Genomic DNA, 14,351 nt, shown 5'->3' with positions numbered 1-14,351 from the left:
ACTTCTGCCACACAGGGGAGTGTCCGCGGAGGAGTGTCCGGAAGCACCTGGAGCCCATCCGGGCTTGCATCAAAGGGGCCGCCTCCCTCCATTCAATGGCTGGAGTTGGGTGGAAGAAGACAGAGCTCAGAGGAGAGGAGTGGAGGTGGACCAGAGAAGAGAAAGGCATTGTGAGAAGGCCTGGGCTTAAAGAGGGGATTGGTGCTGCGGCACTGTGTTGTGCTCACTTATTGTAAATATTATAGTGTAAATAAACGTGTGTGGTGTAAAAACATCATGTCTACCTGTCTGTGTCCGGGCTGTACCCCACATAGGTTAATCATAATTGACTGCTTTGTAGTTTGGGAAAACTTGAAAATGCCTCAGTTAGTCAGTAGTGTTACGTGCTTGTTACAAAGTGGCATTCATTGCCTAAGCCCAATCATTTCATTGGAAGGTGACACAAACCAGGCAAGTTTTAGGTGAATATCTTCCTGGATAAAAATAACATCCAGATCTATGGGACACATGCTATCAAAAGGTGCTTTGAAAAGTTGCAAGAGATTTTTTTTGTGTCAGTAAAGCTATTCTCCATATTTTACAGGATCACATATCGGACTGCTTATAGGCAGGGAGTGAAAACTGACTACAGGAGGCGCTACCAGTGTTGCCCAGGATATTATGAGAGCAGAAATGCTTGTGTTCGTAAGTAGAATCTCAGGTCATATTTTAATGTTCTCAGCTTGTCTTATTATGTCATGTTTTATGTCAATTGGAATTTTTACTCTCCTTTAACTCCAGTGTGAGTGTTAAAGCCAAATAAAGCATATAATTGAGCATGGTGTAATGATTGCACTGCTCCTTCACAGCTCCAGAGTCTTGGGTTCAAATTGCAGCCTGCTGATTCTCTGTTTTCAATTTGTATGTTGTCTCTTTTTTTTTTGTTTGAGGTTTTGTCCTGTACACATCTTTTACTAGCATCCAAAAAACATGTATTAGGTTGAATGATGACTCTAATTTGGGTGTCTGTGTAACCTGTGATGAAGCGGTGTCTCATCCCAGGTAGGCTTCTGTCTTGTGTCTAATGTTGTCAAGATATACACACTGGCTTCCCACGATGCTATCATTGTAAAAACAGATTGAAATTATTAATGGAGTATATAGTAGAAGAATGCATCCTGGAATTTCTCCGATTGAAATTATTAATGGAGTATGTAGTAGAAGAATGCATCCTGGAATTTCTTCATTTCGGAGATAATGGCAGGAAAACTAAAATTTATCACACTGTGTACATTCTGTTTAGTCAGTCATTATCCATCCATCCATTATCCAACCTGCTATATCCTAACACAGGGTCGTGGGGGTCTGCTAGATCCAATCCCAGCCAACATAGGGTGCAAGGCAGGAAACAAACTCTGAGCAGGGTGCCAGCCCACTGCAGGGCACACACACACACAGACCCACACACCAAGCACACACTAGGTACAATTTAGGATTGCAAATGCACCTAACCTGTATGTCTTTGGAATGTGGGAGGAAACCAGAGCACCTGGAGGAAACCCACACAGACACGGGGATGAACATGAAGACTCCACGCAGGGAGGACCTGGGAAGCGAACCCAGGTCTCCTTACTGTGACGTTCTGTTTATCTACTATTTTATGTAACGTTTTTAATGTCATGTTTTAAATCGGGCTTATTTTAAAACCTACATATATATGTTTGGTATCATTCTTTTCAGAATTTATCAAACTTTAATATGATTTTGTTAGATTTTTAGATTCTTATTCCGTTTTTAAATTATAAACAAAAAAATATCAAGAACTCATGTCCCGTGAGGAAAGACTTTTTGCCAAGAGATTTAACTGCCCGGGGCCAGAAATAAAAGACAAAGAGTAGATGACAAAGTAGAATGTCGTAGAGACAAGGTAGTGAGACAAAAAGGACAGCTGCTGTACAGGCTTTTAAATGTTCAAAACATCGTGCGAGACGCAGATCATACGGCACAGCAGCAGCAAGCAGCGGCAGAGACGCGAAGTGGTTGGCACATAGCGCAGGCCAGGGGGGATGGCGAGCGAAGTGAGCAGGAGGCGAACCCCGTAGTGACAAAATAAAACACACCCAAAAGGAGGATAAACAAGACACAGGTCAAAGTTCCACTTGTCGGGTGGGGTAGGTTCTTCATTTTCCACCTTCCACTACTGCCAGGCACTCTACTGTAGGCCACCATTTATTTTTCTCTCTCTGTCTAAGAACCTGGCCTCTCTTCAGCCAGTGAGGCTTTACCTGACTCATCTCCCATCTCTAACATCAGGGCAACCTTAAAACTTTGGAAGTTGTAGCCAAGAATCTCTTGGCACGCTTAGACCTATGAGTACTCAGCTACCTTTATAGAGCCAGGCCTATCGGTTTGAGGCCTTCCTTCTTATTGGTTGAGTGTGGTATGGTCCACAGCCACCCTCCATGGTAGATATGCTGGATTTTTCTTCTGCCAGTCCCTGGTGGTCTCTGATTGGTGGGTTAGATACCACAAGTAGTCTTGGAGTAATATTACATGCCTCCTCCCAGAGTTTCATAACCTTTATCTCTTGTGGATATTCATGTATGTACCCTTTTGGACACTCACACTATTACCTATGATGCACTACTGTCTGGTTCCTGTTTTCTCTCTTCTCTCTTAAAAGACCCATTCAGGACTATTCCCCATTCTGTGCCATGGGATCATTAGAAAGACTAAGGAAACTGAAAAGGATAAACAAAGAAAAAACAGACAAAATGCAGACACGGTTAAAAACAGTTGTCAAAAGTCTAAGTTCTAACTTGGTTTTCTTGCCACTCACTATACTAGAACATTTGATTGGTATTTGTGAACACATTTGGGTCCTACTATCTTATAGTAAAAAGAAGATCATGACATTACAATGCATAAGAACATCAAAGTTCATAGATACAATAAACAATATGGCTGTATCCGTGACAAACTACACAAGACAGCATTTCCCACAAACAAAAATGAAACCTTAAAGAGTAATGCAGTGACGTTATTCACTGTCAGAACAGTAAAAGTGATTCAGAACTTTCTGCTGAAGGTACAGCTATGTCTCTTTTGGAGTGACGGCCTGTTAACTGATAGCAACTTCATGTTAAGGTCATGTGGCTGGAAGGAATTGAGCTAGAGTTGGGGGCAGAAGTGGTGGGCTTGACTTTCTTCCAGGTTGAAGGACAGAACTTGAGTCAAAGACTCAGTCCTCCCCCCATGTGCCCTTAAATTGGTCTCTGTAAGATAATCTTGGCACTGAACAAAAGGTTGAGCAATGCCTGTCATTTCAGTACTCAGACCTTTTCTTTGTCATTTGCCTCCAATACTGTCACATTTCATTGCTAATCTTTCCAGAGTCTGTTAGTAATTATGGTTATTGATTCAGTCAGGGATTTTGCTTATTATGTGAAATTGATTTGGTCTTGACATCTAAAATATGGTTTTGAATTTAGAGTAGCATAATTTAGTTTAGGTACTGGAAAAATGCTTCTATTACTCATTTACTCTTATGTAATGAAACCATAACATGGCTTCTTCTGGTTCTCATGACACTTACAAAACCTCAGTGGATAGGTTATTCCTCTCTGTGTAGTGTGGCATATTGCCATAATGGTAAAATTACTTGTTAATATGAAGGATTTACAAGTCTTATATTACATATGTGATATCAAGAGAAATGTGTCTTAATTAAGCCACCTCAGACAACTCCAAAGTGAAGTGTTGTTACTTGGTCACATTACACAGAAAATAAACACATTACTGAAGCTTTGTAAGTGTTATGAAGACCCAAATGGAGACTTTGTTAAGGTCTTGTTACATAAGAGTAAATGACTTATAGATTTATTTTTGAAATACCTAAACTAAAGTGTTACCAAATTTAATATTTGGGCAATACGCCTATTGATTTAGTTTAAGTTTAACAGTATTGGATTAGAGATTTAGAATTTAACTTTGAAATTTTTAGGGTGTCTTTCTTTCTGATTCAATTTGATTTCTTTTTTGTTGTCCCTCCCTTATTATTTTACATTTTATTTAAAGTTACTATTTAAAATTCTGTTAAAACTTTAATTGTTTAATTGTTTTGAGAGTCGTGGCTGTAATTCAAGGACTGGCAGTTTTTTATGTTCAGGTGTGCCCTTTTTCTGTTAATGGTACTTAGAGCTGATCTGGCAAGTATTTGTTCTGTGATATTTTTTATTCTTGAAAATGAATATTTATATATATTAAGTGCTAAACATTTTTTTTGTTTTTATAATAAAGGAAAATGATAGCACCAGATTTACCTACTGTACATTTAACCTACTTTACTGGAACTCCATTTTACCAATGGAGAATGATTACAGTATAATATATAATACAATATTAAAAATGGGATGGCAAGAGAAAAGTAACCAATATTAAAATATCTTCTACAGCCCAAAATGGGGTTATCTAATCACAGTATTAGTTTGTGTAAAGATGAACTTTTGTAAAGCATGATATACCTCTGTTTTGATTCCTAGCACGATGTACACAAGAGTGTGTTCATGGGCGCTGCCTGGCTCCTGATCGTTGCCAGTGTGAGCCAGGATGGCGTGGAGAGAACTGCACCAGTTGTAAGTACCAATATATTGAAGAAAAAGAAAAAAGAGAAGTTAATAAAATCTGTTCTCTAGGTCAACTAAATAGAGGCCAAAATGGAAGCAACCATACAGTCATTGAGGAAAGAGTGAGCTGCCTGTATCACTATTCAGCAGCATTTCACAGATTGCTGCTGCCTTGACCAACAGATAAATACAAAATTAAAGCAGCAACACAAAATACTGTATGGCCTGAATAAGAAATGAGTACAAAATGTCCTGACAGACCATATGTTAACCATGTTAAAGACTTTGGAAGCCGAATGAAGAAGTCCTTAAGGTTTAACTTCACTCAGCTGCCCCTACATGGGCAGATATGGGCACCTGCCCTCAGTAAAACAAAAAAATGGGTATGCTGTATAAATGTGAGTATCAAGTAGATGGCATCTGGTTGTCAATTAGAAAGATGGTGTCCCCTCTATGTTACTCTATTCATTTTGTACTGCATTTGACCATTGTAATGGCCTATGCAGAACATGCACAGGAATGTCAAATCTGTGCCTGTGTCTCACAATGAACTCAAGAATCATGACTAGAGCAGCGACATCAACATGAGATGTTGGGAGCATGCACTGATAGAGCGCATTGCTGCACCCACCACATGACAAACCACCTCAAGGATCCCAGATTAGGACCCAAGTGCAGCCGTGCAATGGGTGACACACCTCAGCACCACACTAGTTCAGGTGGAGTGGAACAGTGTGTGTGTTTTTTTACAGTGGCTGCTTACAGAGCTGGATGCAGGTTAACATCATACCCAGGACAGAGCAATTGTAGGTTAAGGTTCTGACATTAATGGGATTTGAACCAGCAACCTTCCAATTGCTGGTGCAGATCCCTAGCCTCAGAGCTACCAGGAGCATAACAAAACTCACAATCGATAAAAAGGTTATGCTAATAAAATGTAAGTTTCAAGTAGAAGGCATTTGGCTGTGAGTCAGAAAGCTGGTGTCCTCTCTATGATGCCTCATTTATTTTATAGTGTACTTGACCATTTTATGGCCTATGCAGAACATGCACAGAAATGTCAAATATATGCCTGTGTTTCACAATATGCATGAACTCAAGTATCATGACTACAGCAGCGACATCGCCATTGTACATGCCATAACTAGTAATTTAAAGGTAAAAAATACTGAAAAAATCACATGAAAATGTCCCTAACCCGCTAACCTAACAGTTGCTCCTAATTCATTCCCATCTTAAACATGCTATGAGGTTACTGGCATCTGGCATTGTGGATTCTGATAAACTTGTACAGTAAAATGGTTAGTAATGAAGGTAAGAAATTGTTAATGTTAAATTTATTGACGGTATAAAAAAGCTGACACTGAGCCCCATTTTGAATGAATTTAAGATATTTCCTCTGCACGGCCATACATACTTTACTTAATTTGGTTCATCAAATTCCCAATCAGATTCATGCACAACTCATAACAGAGTGGGCTATTTAAACCAAAATGAATTAACTAGGATATAAATAAGGCATTAACATTACTTTTTGATTAAATCACACAAACAAGATTTAAAATGAAGGGGAAAGGAATAAACATGGGAAGAAATAAAACAAAATTTAATCTAAATTCCTGAAAACAACCACAAAATGAATAAAAACACCTGAAAGAAATGAAAAACTAAATGAATAAACTCAAGAAGAACCCTACAACTGCATAGCATGACATAAATAAAAATCAGAGAATAAACAGGACAAAAGGAACAATAACAACTTCAATACCTGTCTACCCAATCTGTAAACAAGTCATACCTGGGAAATACTCAGAACAGACAGCATAAGTGTCATTGAAGGGCTTGAGTCTATAGAATAAGAGAATAAGATAATTCATCATTTATGAATGTGGACAGGACCAAAGATGAATAATAATTGAAGAGGTGGAGACAAAACTGAGACAGAGTGGGAGGCCATGGGCAGAGCTTATGCTAAACCATAACAGTAAAGAACACTCGGTTATATAAAGTAATCAGTAAAGCCTCGTGTGTCAGAATTGTTTTTATAATAGAGATACAATTTGCATTCTGCAGAACAAAAGGAATGTAAGTTTAAATGAGAGCATACTTTTACGATGAAACCAGCAATAAACTGGCCTGTGCCAGGCTTCAGGTGCTCTGGGGAATCCAGATGGATGTAATAATAGTCTGTGTGACCAAAACATGTTCTTTAGTTAGAAACTAGGAGAGTAACAACAGACTTGCTCTCTGATACTTCCTGCATGTTTAACCCCAGTCTGAACTGCTGTGCTGGATGCTGTGTGTTAGGCTTTTTCCCACATGATAAAACATTCCTGAGGAGCCTTTGCCTGGCGGACTTTTCCAGAACTGAAGTAATCTTGTTCAAGTGAATAGTTAGGGCAGAGAAAAAATATGCCTTGTTTAGTTAATGAGTGACCTCCCACCCGTTGTTGGGAAAGGGTTCATCTCAAAGTCTAAGTAGTACCACTGACAAAAGAGACACAAGCCTAGGAGGTGAATGCACTAATTAAAAGTTTACATTAAATATAGGGTGGTCCAGGTCTAATTATGCAATTAAGAAAAGGCGAACACATCGCTCCCACTGTTAGACTGACAACCGTCTCCCTGCCATTTTGAAATGCAGGGCAGGTGCTGCCATCTATCGGCAACACAAATAATTTTTTGTGAATTCCCTATGTAATAAACGTAACAAGTTATAGCGTAATGAAAATTGCATCATTTTCATCTTCATAAGATGTGGACCACCCTATACACAGCAATTTCTCTCTGGGTGAAAGAGCTCATGTGTAACTCTTGCAGAGGAAAGTCACCCTCTGCTATGATGACAGTATGCGGAAAAGGTAAAGGTGTTAGGCCTTGAAAATCCTTCCCAGATAAGGTTCTTCCCAGGCAGCCAGAGTGGCCAGCTTTGACCTGAACCAGGTGAAATGGGGCTTTGGCTTCAGAAGATGTTCAAATTTACTTAAAAATTCCCAAAAATGATTCTCAAGAGAAATACCTTTGGCTTGAGAAAAATGCAGTCTTACAACCTACCTTCATAAATAAAAATATTTATTAACAAAATTGAGTTGCAAAAAGGCAATCCAAGCAAACAAATTCTAAATTTGTTTGATTTTCTCATTAGTCACTGGGTTGGGCTGTATACACAGGAGAACTTATAACCAAGGAGTTTCCATCCAGAAGTTATTTAAAAGGAAACAACAAAATGTTTTGAATCTTTTAAACAGAAGAGAATCTTGTCTGTCTAACGTGTTACATTTTTATGCACTGAACAGAAAGGAAAAAAAAAAAGAAAAAGGGCTGAGACCTTTGCTGAATGCACCATAGCTATTAATATAGCGCCAGCTCCATCAGGCAGTATGAGGACTGTGAACTTCACAAACAGAGGGAAGCTCATCTGTCTGATGTCTAATATTTTACATACCATAACAGAATGGAAAAAAGAAATAAAGAGCAGAGACAGCTGCTGAACTTACTACAGCTGTTGATCCTATGTATAGTGTCGGCCCTGTCAGGCAGTACGCTATTGGCTGTCAGATAAAGGAGCGAGCACAACTGCACTGGACGATCAACCATCACTCGTTAAATGTGACATGGGCTGCAATTTTCAGTTGTGCAATTTGACATAGTGTAGTGACAAGATCAGCGACTGTGATTGGAAAATCCCCCACAACACAACTGATATACCCCACAAAAAAAAGTCTCTTAATGTGACATCAACTTAAGATGTTTGCTTTCTGCTCAAGTAAGTGTCCTGGGTGTCCATTGGGGATGGCTCACAACAGGTTACCCATAAGAAGAGAATGTGGTTATATTGCTGCTTATATAATCCCCTAAAATCCTACTACATGTTCAAAAGAACTTTGCACTGTGTGCTGCCAATAGATTATTTTAATTTGTACTATTCAATATATGTCAATGCAATTCTGTGAAAGTTAAATGTTCATGCTGTGCTGTTCTGTTAACACATTATCTCTGCCAATCAAATCACTAGGTGGGCTGAACCTCTTCTGGCCCAGAATGTAACACAAGTAAAAATGTGGGTATGATCATTAATGTGATAGAGCCATTGGATGAATATACAGTATTGAGTGTACAGAATAAAATTGCTCATATTTTTCATTAGACAGTAAATTCAAATGGTTAAGCATTGTAGCCTAGAGGATGAAGGGCATGCACTTTAAAGCCAAAGCCTTCTGATATGTGGCCCATTCCTGGCACATTATCTTCCTGTACTAAACATGTATGACTAGGTGTAATTTTTAATTGCATATTGTCCATTTTTCAAATGCTTTGATAAGATATTCTACAAGAAAGGAAGTTGGATGTCTAAAATAAACACAGTGTTATTGATAGTTGCAAAATTAGTAGCTGTTGGCAGCTTTCTGACCTTAAGAACGGCTTATTTTCTTCCAGCCTGTGATGCTCAACACTGGGGACCTGACTGCAAGAATGAATGCGAATGTCAAAACAAAGGATGGTGTGACCCAATGTCAGGAGTCTGTGTTTGTCGTAATGGCTACTTTGGCTCCAACTGCAAAAACTCCTGTCCTTCAGGGACCTATGGCAAGGCCTGCAAGAAGAAGTGCCAATGTGGGCCTGGAGCCACCTGTGACAAAGAATCTGGGGAGTGCACTTGCGCAGAGGGTTATACTGGAGACCTGTGAGTTGGATTTAGCTAATTTATTGTATGATTATATCCCCATGTATTTAGATCATTACCTTGCATAGGCGGTACCTGGTTCTGGTGCTGGAAGGGTACATCCACACCTCTGCATTTCCCTGCATTATTTCCATATCCACATAACACAGGTATTTCACAGTAACCACTAAAATCAGTTATTTTCAAAAATCCTTGTTCCTGTGGAGAAGTGGCATGTACAGTGAATGCACTACTATCTATATTAGTGCATTTATTTTGCAGGAAAACACACAACACAGGAAGCCCACCCCTTGACAGTTTCTTAACAATCTGCCTTTCCTGTTTCTGGCACATGAGGCTGAGTACATACACAGTCCAAGCACGACTGAGTTAAATGCCCAATATCATTTCAGTGCATCATTAAGCCTGCAGTTGTCAAAAGATTGCCATTAGAATGTGTAAAACAGGCATCATACTACTAGAACACCACAACACTCATCACACGGCTCAAGAAAATTGCCTAGCAGTGACTGGAAACGACACCAGTGGGTTTTTTTTGTTGTTTTCGTTTTTTACTTAATTTAAGATAAAAATGACTAGCACACATGTATTTAATTAGTACTTGAAAATGCTATTCACATTAATGAGTGTTGAAAATGCACATCAATGTTCAATAAACACACGGAAAATGGAAAACGTGTCTGCATATGCTTGGTGTGAAAAAGGTGTAATGTTTGTTCAGTTTTTTGTAATGTTTAGTTTGGCATTCATCGGACAAAATGGCTTGAATAAAAAATTGTGATAGCTGAATTTAACTACTCACATACAAATACTGTAAGTCAGTTGTGTTTGGGTCACTGGGTGTCACATTTGGATTTCTGTACATACTGTCAAGCAATGTAGGTTTAAGTGGAATGATGATAATAATAACAAAAGATTAAACTAAGCCTCACTAATCGTTTTTTATTTTGAAAAAATTCTGCTTTTCAATCAACTTTTTATAAAAGCTCAAATATAGACTATAGCAAGTGAGTGAAATTACTAAGGAGGCTAAACAGACTGAGAAGCCTTATGTACTCAAGTTCAGCTGCTGGATCTAGGAGCCACCCATTTTTGAGACTAAATTATACAATCTAATTTAAATTAAAAGTAAATTAGAATTTTAACACACTACTAAAATTAAATCTATGTCAAGAGAAAAGTATCTAAATCATGAATTATTAATTGCTAAAATTACTGACTTATCCAAAAAGTTGTACTTACGATTATTTAGCTTACTTTAAGAAGTCTTGTCAAGTAAATTTTGCCTACTCCTTTGGCAGATTTTTTTGGTAAATACAGTACAAACAAAACGGCTCCCAGTGTTTTTGTCTGGTTTGTGCATATGTATTTTTTGCAGTGCCTATTAACATACCTGAGTTGCCAGGATTGGAATAAGAAATAGTGTTGGTCCCTCCTACAGATACTCATCATGGAGGCCCATGAGCCCATCTAATGTACTTACATAATTTCCAGGGCAAGTTAACAAATAATGTTATTTGATTTTATGCAAAGCATTCCTATTACTGTAATTCTTCCTGTATAATTTCCATGTCCAAGTTAACTTGTTACTTGTACCTGTAGCATTCAAACAGTTAATTATAGCCAAAATTAAAAGCTGCCTTCATGGGCATATTTACAAGTCAATCTAGGGTGAGAGCATCCTCAGTTATGGCCAAGATTAATTTATTTTGTTTCACAACATTCCTGTTTATTTTCCATGCTATTTCAACTCCACGTTTGTTAGTAGCAGACATTGGAATTTTTATGTTTCAAATGGCATGATATAATGTTGGAACAGTGAGACAATTACATTCTTGCCGCACAATTACAGGAACCCAAGTTTGATCCCCACCCTGGCCATTGTCTGTGTGGACTTTGTGCTCTCACTCTCTCTGTTTCAGTTTTCTCCCGTACTCCTCCCACATTCCTAAGAAATTTACACTAGGTTAATTTTCATGGAGGCTGTGTGGAGATCTATGTTTTGTGGTAGACTGGTGTCCTATGAAGGGTGTCCAAGCCAGGGCAGGTTCAAGTCTCATGCTCACCACAACCCCATAATCCTGCAGTGGAAGTGTTTTCTCAGAAATATCATAGATAGAGTAGATGGATAATGGTACGATAAGAAACATTTTTAAGGCATACAGCTCTTCTTCTACTCCTTGACTTTGACCAAACCTAAAGACCTTTGTCGACTAACTGTTTGAGTTAATCCTCTTCAAAGAAAGTTGAATATTTAAAAGCAGTCATTTCTTAACCTCTGTTTAAATGTTATTATCAATTTACTGGTGACATATCTATCTATCTATCTATCTATCTATCTATCTATCTATCTATCTATCTATCTATCTATCTATCTATCTATGATTTGTTTTAAAATGTATTTTTTTCTCTGTAGTTGTCAGACAGCTTGCACATCCAAACCTTGTCCTCATCACTGTCCTTGTCAAAATGGTGGAATCTGCCAAGGAAGAGGTATCTGTCTGTGTCCACAAGGCTGGACGGTATGTTGATATTTCAGTGCCCTGCTTTCAGGATATGGTTATGTGCTAACTGCCAATGCTCATAAATTATGTCTCACCATTCTCGCTTCTGTGTTTTGCATTATTGACCTGTTATGTCAGCCACATTGGTTTTAGTTCATGGAATTTATTGTTGATTCAGTTTAGCATCAAAACAGGCATATATTATCTTACTGGTATGAAGTAATGTGTAATGACCATTTATTTCCACCTTGGACTTATCTGCTCAGAAAACAATTCAGCATGTGTTTCATGTAAGAACTCTGTTTTCGACTGAAGTCATTCATCAATGTTCTTCTTGGACAGATGTGATTAATCTCTGGATGAACTAACACCACATTTAGAGAGGCCTGTAGACACTTTGTTTTAATCAAATTTGAGACCTAAATTTGCATTATAGATTTAGATGTTGTAGCGAAATTGGTTAGATGAATGCTTCTGAGTAGCACTGTAATACTGTTGAATTTTATTTATTTATTTGTTTATAGATAATTTTTCTTACCTTAAATAATGGGCTTTATGTTGTTTTGAAATGTATTCAAAACACTTAATAGGTAAATAGGCAGAGACTTTGCTTTTTCATTGAATGTTACAGATTTTGGGTAACTTTAGCATGACATGTTATCCCAAACCAAAGCTCATAAATTGCCTACTTTATCATACAGTCCATATAAAAGATTACATTGGGTTTATTCTTGTTTGTCTTTAAGTGACATCAGTTTTTGCAGGCAAACAGTTCCCGCACAAACCAGATGATTGTCTGTACAGCAATGAGTGTTTCCTTATATAACCATGTGATACGGATGTCCTTCAAGTTTTGGGTGCATATGATTAAATTGTTGAGGATATTCATGTTATTTTGTGCTTTTTCTGCTGTTGAAATGTGGTATTGGCATTAAGGTTGTGATCCATACATTTGCTTATAAGATGGATGCCATTGAAGTTTGCCTTTCTCATGCATTCCTTGCTATGGGTCCTTTTGCCAGATCAGCAAAACTTGAGGTTCATTTGGAGTAGAACTGTTTCTTAAAGTTCTCTTCAGCAACTAAAACTGGTTCATTAGACTCTGATGATGTTAGTTGATTTAATGTGTTCCAGCTAGAGGAGAAGAACATGAGGTGCTCATTGATACTAAAAGGAAGGGAGGTAAGCTGATTGACTGGCTCGTCCTTGATAACAAAGCCAAACAACATAGGTGCATTGATTTTTTGTCAGGAGTCCCTTCCAAGAAAAAGTACAACTACATCATTAGGGAGACAAATGTCTCTCTGTCTCTTTGGCTACAATGTCAGTGATACATTGTAAATTTCCTGTCTACAACAACAGTGATTGTAATGGGTGCCTTGACTGAAGCCTGAAAACTGTTAATGTGATTAAGCCAGGGAGTAAATGCCACTCACACAATCTTAATCTTTGACATTTGAACGGATCAATATTCTGCTGGGAAACCTTGGGTCCTGGTATTCGAAGCACCACCTACCTAAAGGTTGTTGCAGACCACCCCTTCATGGCAATAGTATTCCCTGATGGCACTGGCCTTCTTGCAGCAGGATAATGCCCTCTGCTACATTGCAAACATTTTTCAGTAATGGTTTGAGAAACATGACAAAGAGTTCGAGGTGTTGACTTGGCTTCCTAATTCACCAGATCTCAATAAGATGGATCATTCATGGGATGTGCTGGAAAAACAAGTCTTAGTTTTAATTTCACAAGGACATTTATCGTGTGGTGATTGGTTATATGCAGAAAGAAAAAGGAAGGATAGAAACTGGGGGGTTAGTGCGCCAGATAGAGACAGCACACATACAATAAAGAAAGCCTGCTCAGAATAATCCATCCATCCATCCTCTTCCACTTATCCGAGGTCGGGTCGCGGGAGCAGCAGCTTGAGCAGAGATGCCCAGACTTCCCTCTCCCCAGCCACTTCTTCCAGCTTTTCTGGGAGAATCCCAAGGTGTTGCCTCCAGCGTGTCCCGGGTCTTCCCCGGGGGCCTCCTCCCGGTTGGACGTGCCCAGAACACCTCACCAGGGAGGCGTCCAGGAGGCATCCTGATCAGATGCCCGAGCCACCTCATCTGACTCCTCTCGATGCGGTGCAGCAGTGGCTCTACTCTGAGCCCCTCCCGGATGACTGAGCTTCTCACCCTATCCTTAAGGGAAAGCCCAGACACCCTGCGGAGGAAACTCATTTCAGCCGCTTGTATTCTCGATATCGTTCTTTTGGTCACTACCCATAGCTCATGACCATAGGTGAGGGTAGGAACGTAGATCAACTGGTAAATTGAGAGCTTTGCCTTACGGCTCAGCTCTTTTTTCACCATGATAGACCGATGCAGAGCCCACATCACTGCGGATGCCGCACCGATCCGCCTGTCGATCTCACGATCCATTCTTCCCTCACTCGTGAACAAGACCCCGAGATACTTAAACTCCTCCACTTGGGGCAGGATCTCTCCCCCAAACCTGAGAGGCCACTCCACCCTTTTCCAGCTGAGGACCATGGTCTCGGATTTGGAGGTGCTG

At 39.1% G+C, this 14,351-nt stretch overlaps 1 protein-coding gene across 2 annotated transcripts in view; it reads left to right on the top strand.

Moving 5' to 3' along the window:
* Positions 1–14,351, top strand: part of pear1 (platelet endothelial aggregation receptor 1) — a 146,210-nt gene that overhangs the window by 80,414 nt on the left and 51,445 nt on the right. For both annotated transcript variants that reach the window (XM_039752634.1, XM_039752625.1), the window contains exons 4-7: positions 584–684; positions 4,521–4,613; positions 9,042–9,288; positions 11,705–11,810. In XM_039752634.1, the coding sequence (XP_039608568.1) occupies positions 584–684; positions 4,521–4,613; positions 9,042–9,288; positions 11,705–11,810 (547 nt within the window). The remainder of the gene's footprint in view (positions 1–583; positions 685–4,520; positions 4,614–9,041; positions 9,289–11,704; positions 11,811–14,351) is intronic.

Source organism: Polypterus senegalus, chromosome 1, assembly GCF_016835505.1.
Source record: "Polypterus senegalus isolate Bchr_013 chromosome 1, ASM1683550v1, whole genome shotgun sequence".
Lineage (NCBI taxonomy): Eukaryota > Metazoa > Chordata > Cladistia > Polypteriformes > Polypteridae > Polypterus > Polypterus senegalus.
This window is presented reverse-complemented; position numbering and strand designations above follow the sequence as displayed.